General features: G+C 42.5%; 1 protein-coding gene across 1 annotated transcript in view; it reads right to left on the bottom strand.

The window, feature by feature from the left end:
* Positions 1 to 10,485, bottom strand: part of LOC124623863 (inter-alpha-trypsin inhibitor heavy chain H4-like) — a 156,714-nt gene that overhangs the window by 121,582 nt on the left and 24,647 nt on the right. Inside the window, exons 2-3 of the mRNA XM_047149072.1 lie at positions 8,657 to 8,823; positions 1,520 to 1,630 (exon numbers count right to left, since the gene is read on the bottom strand). Coding sequence (XP_047005028.1) covers positions 1,520 to 1,630; positions 8,657 to 8,823 — 278 coding nt within the window. The remainder of the gene's footprint in view (positions 1 to 1,519; positions 1,631 to 8,656; positions 8,824 to 10,485) is intronic.

Here is a 10,485-nt window from a genome sequence, read left to right as displayed (position 1 = left end):
CCTATAAGGAGATTCGGTTAAATCTACAGGTTTTCCAAGACTGTTACATGGTTTCCTTTTGGTTTTTTTATCCACCTTTGGAATAGCTAACACCATTTCAGGGCTGGTAAACTGAAAATTAGACGAAACAGATGCTTGATCGTCAGTTGTGAATTGTTCAGGTGTTTTACGTCTTTACAACATCTCTGGTATTTGGTCTTCCGTTTCTGTAACTTCAGATGTGTGAGCTTGATGAATGTCTGTAGTTGAACAGGGGAGGTAATCACTTTCTTGAAACACATGTTTTAGGACCTCGAAAGGTGTAAAACATTGCAAATCAGTATAACGGTTGTACGTACATTGCAAAGCTCACAGAAACCGCCGCGAAACTAAGGTTCAGCAATGTCAACACACTGGGACCTGTGTATTGATGATGTTGACGTAGCTATCCATAGATGGCAGCACTCGTAACTGTAGCTTATAGCCCTTCCCCGTCTTACCCCACCTCACCGTCTTGCCCCGCCTTCCCCTACAATTACACTCTCCAGAACATTCTTGGAAAGGAGGAAAGGTTGAGCCAACAAGTTGCGTAACACAGGTTAATTAGAATAATTGACCTAGGTTTCGGTAGTTATAAAATTATTTTCGTCAGAAGCAGTTTTTTAACGCCTAAAAATTACGCACTGGCTACAAAAGGCTCAAGTAAAACAGAAATGGCAAGGTACCGGATAAACTACCAAAATCCAAGATTACACACTTACTTGTTACATATTGTATATGCATTTTTTATATATTTTATTTTTTTATATATTTTGTATATTAAAATAAACCGTTTGGACCTTATCAGCCGCGCGGGATTAGCCGAGTGGTCTAGGGCACTGCAGTAATGGACTGTGCGGCTAGTCCTGGCGGAGGTTCGAGTCCTCCCTCTGGTGTGGGTGTGTGTGTGTTTCTCTTTAGGATCATTTAGGTTAAGTAGTGTGTAAGCTTAGGGACTGATGACCTTAGCAGTTAAGTCCCATAAGATTTCACAAACATCTGAACACTTTTGGATCTTATCAAATGAAATTTCACCTCAAAACAATAAAATACAAACATATGGTCATTATCTTTTCCAAAACTATCGCTTATAGCTTTAGAGATGCCGATTACGGCTATGTTCGAGACTTTATTTTAATTTGAAGTCACTGTAATTTATTCTATGTTTGTTCCCTTGTCTCAGTTATATATACGACAAAAGAGAGGAACCAACATAAGCAGCTTCTCCGCCTTACAACTCGCTGCGGAAAAAAAAGAAAAAATACACGACAAACTGAGAGGTATCTGACTTCATATGGTGGCAAAAGGGTTTCCAGTCCTATCGGGAATGACGTGATATTACAACAAAAATACACACATACTTACCAGAAGGTCCTAGGTTCTCTGAAGTGCATTGCTACTTCTGCGACATTATTAGACGAGAACTGTGTTGTAGTTGCCTGACTGTGGGCATGCGCCAGCCGCAGCCCCTACGACGTCACCATCAGTGATGAGTACCCACCTGACAGCGACGTGTGCTGCGCCGCGGCCTTCTGCCACAGCTGCGTCGTACTGCTGACGGGCCTCCTCTTTGCCCCGAACGTACGCCTCGTACGCGACGTCGTCCATCTCTCTGTAACAACAGCCACCACGTCACTCGCTCCCTCTTAAAACGTTTGCACACATTGGGCTCATAGAATGATTTATCCATAGTTAACACCAAAACACCCAACATCGAACATAAACCTCATTTCATCAGATGAAACGTCCCCTTCATGCACTGTGTAATGACGTAGTAAATTCTCATCGATGGTAAGGTGAAGTCTATGGCGTAAGCCTGTGACCAGACTGTCGGTCTGGTGCAGCTAAAGTGCAGCCTTCCCATCCGCAGTCGCATTAGGATGGGGAGGGATGGCGGGTTCCTCGCCCCGACCGCCTTTTACCCCAAAGCAAAAGATCTCCGGTTCACATTTTGACAGCAAGATGAATGGACTTTCGCCATTCTGTTGGTACTGGCACGAGGAAAAAATCCTTGCCCCTGTCTGGGAGTGAACCTGGGATCTCTCGTTCCAGAGTCTAGCGCCACGAAACCACCGTGGCCGCCGTTACTGGTACAGCAATTAATTTTCTTTCGTAGTTTCTTCTTAATCAGTCTTCAATCATCTTAGCGTATGCGCCGATATACAGAGGCATTAGCAAACATGTGACACATTTGAGTAGAGTGAAAATCTAAATAACTATGTCGTAATCAGTGCAAACAATTTTCTATATCTTCAGTGTTATGTAATAATTGAAAATCACCCTGGTTTATTTAATATTTGACTATAATGGAAGCAACAGAAAGTTTGGAATCAACAGAAAAACAATTTCATAAACAGCTGTAAATATTTCAGAGTCGCACTAAATTAGTAAATATTTCAAAGAATAGTTTAGTTGTTGCGTACTGCCAAGGGCAGGCAGGCGGTCCTTTTGGGAGTCAAAGCCTGTAGATGGCAGTGGTCAGTGTCAAATATAGGGTGCACTGGATTCAGGACGAGGAAACTGTGTGGTGGCTAGGATTCCTGTCCTCTCAATTTTATGGGTCAAGCCACTTGTTTTTTAAATAACTTTTCATTCGTCGCCACTATCGGCCGAGCCAGAGTTAGCACTCAAAATCTATACGATTGGTTCTTATTGCAGGAGAGGAGAGAAAGGTCTGTGACTTATGGTTTTTGATAAATAACTCTGATCATTTGGATAATTTTGAGCACAGCCCAGACGGGCCTACATTGTGATTAGCTTTTTCATTTTAATGATGCTAGAATACTAAGCTATAACACTGTGCAAGAATGAAAATGTAAATCGAATGAAAATAGCCAATTCCTATCAGTTCTAATGTGCTGATCGCGAATACCACAAAGGCAATTCAAAATTAGCTCTAGTTTTCATTTTACACTGTTTTATTACGGTGAGATAATTACGAGGGTTGGAACTTTGATAGTGGCAATTATTTGTTTACAGCTCGTACAAAATAGATAAGTGTTTCAAAGTGGATGTGTGTTAGTTAGGTTTAAGTAGTTCTAAGTTGCAGGTGACTGATGACCTCAGACGTTAAGGCCCATAGTGCTCGGAGCCATTTGAACCATTTTTTTTAGATCGTTACAGTTTTGTTAAAATTAGGTTCTGTTTAGTCAAAGATTAGCATACTAGCTTAAGTTGGATAACAGTTTGTGGGTACATAGCCCGCCTGCTTAGCTGGATGGTAACGTGCTCGCCTCACATGCAAGTGGGCCCGGGTTCGATTCCCAGCCGGGTTGGAGATTTTTCTCCGTACGGGGACTGGGTGTCTTGTTGTCCTCATCATCATTTCATCCTCATCACCGGCGCGCAAGTAGCCCAATGAGGCGTCGCCTGAAATAAGACTTGTCCTTGGCGGCCGAATTTCCTCGGATGGAGCTTCCCTGCCGAAGATGGTTCAAATGGCTCTGAGCACTATGGGACTTAACATCTGAGGTCATCAGTGTGCCAAAGATGCCATACGCTTATTTTATTTTTGTGGGTACATAGTTTTGGTAATACGTAGACTTTTACAGAGTTGGAGGTAAATTTGGGCTAAATTTCATACAGAAACAAATACAGTTGGGAGGTTACACTTTGAACGTGAAACCATCTTCTTGCACCATTTTAACACAATGCTGAACCTTGACTGGCAAACGAAGCAGTGCATCTTGGTGCCATTTTTATGTGTTTTTTAATATTATGCTCTGACTTGTTGGAGACAGGGAAAATAGTGTGGCATAGAGCAACTGAACTAGTTCCCCCTACTGGCTGTTTCATTTTCAGTACTTCGCTGTAACTGGAAAGAGAGGGAAGGAGGCTTTTAAATTTTCCAGTGTTGGTTGTTTCTTTTGTAATAATGCACTGTGATTGGGTGGCGATAGGAGAGGTGAGGTTTAATTTCTCACAAAGAGAACTGGGTTATTTCCATCAGCTTGAATTTTTTTGCTTGGTTATTTCGTTTCAGTATTGCATTGAGAGTGGTTGGGGATAGGGAGCGGGGAGTAGAGGGCTAGAACGTTTTTATTTTCCCATTAGTACAGCTTAATTTCCTGATTGGACCTTTCTTTCTTATACTGTGCTGTGCTTCATTGCTGAAAGAGCGAGGGGAGGAGAGAGGGAGCAGAGGGGTTTTTCATTTCCAATTGCTGTATGGTTGGTTTTATTGATTGGTGGATTTTATTTAGTGTCAATATCAGCTACAAATGTCATTTATCCTGTCCCTGAATGTAGGCAACACCAATTCAGTCAAAGTGTGCCTGATGTATACCTTTTCTATTGTTGTGTAGTCACTTCGGATATTTTAATGAAGCAATACACTAAGTTTACGAATAACGAATAATTAATTCACATAGTATAATACGCTGAAACCAAGCGTAAGAAATCAGTCATCCTTTATCATTATTATCAGGGTTGTTTAATTTGGAAGTTAAATTTATTTCAGAATATGGAGTTGTCTGTAGAAAAGTGGAAGTCGCCATCATCGGCTAATTATGGAAGTGGTGAAATCTACTACATTGCCCTGCTGCTTTGTGTAAGTGTCCCTTCAAAGTGATTGAAAATCGGTATTTACTTCGCGATATTAATGGTGTGTCTCTTAGCTAACTGAATGGAACATTGTTTATACTACATTTCTGAAACAAGTTGTGTTATTTTTTAAAGTACCTACTATGTACTTATTCCCTAGTGACCTCATTTGTTGCCGGCAATGAGCTTTGCTCTACACACGTTTCTTCTAAGAAATAATAGCAGAGAACTAATAAGAATTGAAAACTCGAACGAAAGTTGTCATTATTACAAGAAAAGGTGCGGAGGGAGCAACGAAAGTACAAAAACTTTCAGTGACCTAACGTAATCTCAGTTTCCCTTTCCCTCTATGTTTAGAAACCACATGGATCCGAAAGAAAGTCTACGGTGTACTAGGGGTGTCCTCCATTTCTCCACCTCCCTGTGAAAATCTACCTCGGATCAAAAGACAAAGACAAATAGTTGAAGTGACCGGTGCCTGTCATGAAACGAAGTCAAGGTGACGGTTACCAGGCCCGTTTCCCTTCATTCCCATATTGGTATCGAGCCGTTCCCTTCCCACATGGCACTTCACGTCCACATTTTGTGGGCAGTGGTTCAGCTTGCTCTCTGTCCGCTGTTGCGAGAATAGTGAAGCCATTTTGTTTAGGAAGCCAAATTTAACCTCATTTCGCAACGCCTCACACTGAGGCTACTGCCTCTCGTTTATAATAAAGAATTCGTAAAGTGGACATTCCATTATGACATAGGCAGATGTAGCAATGGCTCCACAATCATAGCTGAGTTAATCTTTTTCTCTGGAATCTATACAAATGTTCCGAGCATGGGCTGTATCCTGTTAGTGCACAGGAATAGCTGTCGGGTCAACGTGAACCATACGGACTCGCTCCCTCGGGAAGAAGCTATACCTCCACTTTCCAGTAAAAATCCACTATTGATCTCTTCACGTGTTTCACTTATACTGTATATTGTAGGTTTAAAAAATCAAAGCTATAAACCTTTTAGTGACCACAGAAGTCACACAAAAATTATCTTGAAAAAGGAAGATATATGAAATGACTTTTCTGGTTTTTGTATGCTGCATGTTTTTCTGTCTTGTTTAGTATGGTAACTGTGAAAGTCAAATCATTTCCGAGGAAATTTTCAGGCAAAGTGTAGCTATCGTACTAATTTTCAACGGAAGAGAAATAAAAACGTTGGTTTGCCTTTCCTTAAGCTTTTTTCTAAAATAAGTCGTAGGGTCAGTATTGCCTCCTGTGTTTCAACATTTCTACGCAATCCAAACTGATCTTTCCCGAGGTCACCTTCTACCAGTTTTTCCACGCGTTTGTAAAGAATTCGTGTTAGTATTTTGCAGCCGTGGCTTATTAAACTGATAGTTCGGTAATTTTCATATGTCAACACCTGCTTTCTTTGGGATTTGAATTATTATATTCTTCTTGAAGTCTGAGGGTATTTCACCCGTCTCGTACATCTTGCTCAGCAGATGGTAGAGTTTTGTCAGGGTTGGCTCTCCCAAGGCTATCAGTAGTTCTAATGGAATGTTGTCTACTCCCAGGGCCTTGTTTCGACTTTGGTCTTTCAGTGTTCTGTCAAACTCTTAACGCAGTATCGTATCTCCCATTCCATCTTCATTTACATCCTCTTCCATTCGTATAATATTGTCCTCAAGAACATCGCCCTTGTATAGACCCTCTATATATTCCTTCCACCTTTCTGCTTTCCCTTCTTTGCTTAGAACTGGGTTTCCATCTGAGCTCTTGATATTCATACAAGTGATTCTCTTTTCTTCAAAGGTCTCTTTAATTTTCCTATAGGCAGTATCTATCTTACCCCTAGTGAGATAAGCCTCTACATCCTTACATTTGTCCTCTAGCCATCCCTGCTTAGACATTTTGCACTTCTGTCGATCTCATTTTTGAGACGTTTGTATTCCTTTTTGCCTGATTGATTTACTGCTTTTTTGTATTTTCTCCTTTCTTCAAATAAATTCAATATCTCTTCTGTTATCCAAGGATTTCTGCTAGCCTTCGTCCTTTTACGAACTTGGTCCTCTGCTGCCTTCACTATTTCATCTCTCAAAGCTACCCATTCTTCTTCTACTGTATTTCTTTCCCCCATTCTTGTCAGTCTTTCCCTAATGCTCTCCCTGAAACTCTCTACAACCTCTCTGAAATAAATATTATATTTCCACTATGACTGACAATTATATTTTAAATAGCTTTGAGTGTAACACAAGAGCTGTTATTCTGATAATTATTTCTTCTACATAACGGACCTGAAGATATCGATATGAGAGTCGGCTTTGGAGAATCATGTAATAATCGGGAAGTAGTGAGCCACATAAAAAGTATGGTAGCTTCGAAGGATTGCTTTACCCATTGCAGCTATAGAGGTCAGTAGCTTTTGTTTCCCAACATTTGTGATTTCTGTAATATATGGAACAGTAGGTACTCCAACAGTACGGTTTCAGCAAGCATCAATCGCCAACGATGTAAACGACAAAAGTGTAATGAATGATACAACAATGATGGTAAGGCATCGATAATGCCAAAAATGGCTCACCAATCACTTAGAGATGACTGCTTAAGTTTGAGAGGAAATGAAAACTACGAAAGAATGGTGGAATTAGGAGTTAGAGGCTTGTTGATGGCGAGGTTATGAGAGATGAAACACAAACATCAATGTCGTAAAGATGAAGAAGAATATCTAATCTGTCTTTGTCAGAAAAATTTTAGGAAAATCAGAGAAAAATTAGCATGGCCACTCAAACACGATACTCAAGAACATAGCAGAAAATTCGGATGGAAACGACTTCAGCAGATGCCCATAGACCTCAATTTGACACCATGTGATTATTCAATTGTTTCCTCTTGTTGAAAGTTGCTGTGTTAAATGCAAATCATGAATTCAATAAGTACAGTAGTAGCTGTCATCACGCGCAACACCTTCCTGTAGTGAAATTATCTCGTAACAACGGATTTAACCAGAAAAATATTGTGCCGAAACATGAATTGCGCCATCTGAAAAAAAAATCAGCGGGCGCATTATCTATGGAGTTTAGGCAGATACTTGCAATTTCGTTTCTTCGACGTATAGATTGAACATTTCCGAATAAATAATGCTCCTCACGTGTTCCATGGGACGTCAAGTCTCGACGCATTATGTACCGTTACAGACAAATATTTTCAAGGTGAAATTTTAAGTGCACATTCGATAAAGTGGTCTCACGTTAGCCTAGTATGATATTCGGCTTAGCGTTGTATTCAACCAAAGTACATAAACGCGAAGAACAGCCATTCCGCCTTGTTCTACTGACCAGCGCGTTTACATGGTGGTAGAACTGCGGCACTGGCCAGCACGTGAGACTGGAAAGTCGGGCAAGGAGACCGTGGCAAACAATGGCTGTCCATCTGTGAGTGTTGTTGTTATCGACTGCATTAGACTCTGATAGAGACTAACCTACGCAGTCACAGTATTAATACAGGCCGGTCCATATCATGATGTTTTTCGTAGAATGGCGTGGTGTTTTAGTCCCAGTAGCACTACTTGCCTCTTCTCGTGTACCAGACTGTGTGAAAGATACTGCCATTCAGCAGCGCTGCTCAGTTACTCTTGATTTACTGGGTACTCTTGGTGTTTTGCTGTCCACGTTAACACATACCGTTAAACTAAATATCGCATTGGACTACTAATGGAGCATTCTACCGTACGGACACATTAACTTTCACTCGATAATTTTTTTCTTTCTAACAGGTGACGAACTGACGTTTCCTGCTGACACTTGACATCCCATGAAATACACGGTGAGCAATATGTTTTGGTTGACTGGGCGAAGTGCAAAAACGAAAATGTGACTTCCTGCTGAAACACGGGACGCGCTTGTCAACTCTTAGAGGAAACACCTGACTTGTTGAACACAGGGATTGAATATTGTCTAAGAAAGTAAAATAATTATTCAGTGTTTTATTGTTATATGAATAACCTTAGTGCATATCCGATAATAGTTCATCGGTATGAAAGTAGAGTACATTATGTGGCAGAAATGCATGCAGCATTCAGTCGCTAATGCTTTCCCAGGTCTCTGCGTACTCACATGACGAAGCGGGAGATGAAGGCTTTCTCAGGCAACACAGCGTCAAAAAATATTTCCTGCGCTTGGCTCGCAGGGTTGCCGACCCTGCTAGTAATCAGCGTCTTAGCATAACGGTTGCGTATCTCGGACAAAACATGCAGTCTGTACACCTTTGGTTGTTCAAGTCCCTGGAAAAGAAAACTAAGTCAGTGAGAGTTAACTGTGACTACACGCAATCTCGCCCCTTCCCACACCCTTCGGGGAACACACACACACACACACACACACACACACACACACACACACACACACACACACTAATAATGAGCAAGTGAATAATTGAAGCAACTACTAAGCTCTCTCTCTCTCTCTCTCTCTCTCTCTCTCTCTCACACACACACACACACACACACACACACACACACACACACACACACACACACACACATTAATGAGCAAGTGAATAATTGAAGCAACTGCTAAGCTCCCTGTTTGACCAAAGAAGTGAGGCACACACAAGGGAATGAGTAAACTATATGAAACTTATCAAGTGTGTCATGTTATTTTAGTGATTATAATATTGAGTCATATCTGTAAAGAACTTGACAGTATGAGCCCAGTTACAGTACTACGTAACACCTCTCTCTGGCCTGGATGCAACCACTGATTTGGCTAAGATGAGTGTTGTAAGGCCGTCGTGCTGTGGTGGTGTGACCCACAGCTGTTGTAACTGGTTGCTGATGCTACGGCTAATGGCACTTGGACGAAGCTGACATAGGATATCCCACACAAGTTCCATTGGGAATAGATCTGGGGATCTTACTGAACACAGGAGTACCTCACCATCACACACATTCATAGATACACGTGCCATTGGAAGACGAGCATTGTCTTGTTGAAAAATCGCACCACAATACAGTCACAAGACACGTAACAAATGAGCGCATGTGATGTCTGTGACATACTATTGTCCATCAGACTTTCCTGAATCAATAGCAAAAATGGTTCAAATGGCTCTGAGCACTATGGGACTTAACATCTGAGGTCATCAGTCCCCTAGAACGTAGAACTACATAAACCTAACTAACCTAAGGACACCACACACATCCATGGCCGACCCCCCCAGGGGGTCCACAACTCTTTTGTGGACACGTGCATAGCGAGCACGGGACCCCGAGGTAATGTTGCCCTCCTTCCTTTCCGGGCTGCATACCTTCCCTTCCCTTTCCGCATCCTTCCCCGTCCCCCATCTTCGCCCCCCCCCCCCTCACCTCTGGCTCTTTCCTTCCCTTTCTCCCCCTCTGGGAGTATGGTTTGTGCCTACGTCCGGAGACGGACGCCCGAAACTGTTCCAATTTCCTTGCTTTCTACACTTGCAAGTCCTCGTCCTTCCTCTGTCCTTCTCTTTTCCTTCCCTCTTCTCCTTGCCTCTTCTCCTTGCCCTTTTCTCCGCTGCGGCGTTTGAGACCCCCTCTTCTTTCCTTTCCCTTTCTCTTTTTTTCCTCCCTGTGCGTGTCTGAATGCCAACCCACGCACTTCCATGCGTAGCCGGTGACGGGGTAACGCGTAATTCCCCGCCCCGGGTAGACAGGTAGGACACGTACGTACCCCCTGGTAACGGCCAGGCCCAGGGAGGGGTGATTACCCGAGCTGATACCTTCCACAAGTGCCGATTGGTCCCTCCGTCCGTTTGTCGGGAGGTGTGACCTGAGGTGTGAACAATCACCTAAGGCGGGTGTGCCCTCGGTGAGGGCCCCCACAAGGGAGGAGCGCGCCATCGGAGACGCCGGTAATCATGGGGGATTCTTCCGCAATGGTTTCCTCACCTTCCACTATGTCTGCTCACAAAC

This window comes from Schistocerca americana, chromosome 1, assembly GCF_021461395.2.
Source record: "Schistocerca americana isolate TAMUIC-IGC-003095 chromosome 1, iqSchAmer2.1, whole genome shotgun sequence".
Classification (NCBI taxonomy): domain Eukaryota; kingdom Metazoa; phylum Arthropoda; class Insecta; order Orthoptera; family Acrididae; genus Schistocerca; species Schistocerca americana.
The sequence above is the reverse complement of the archived record's forward strand: the minus strand, read 5'-3'. Positions and strand labels throughout refer to the sequence as shown.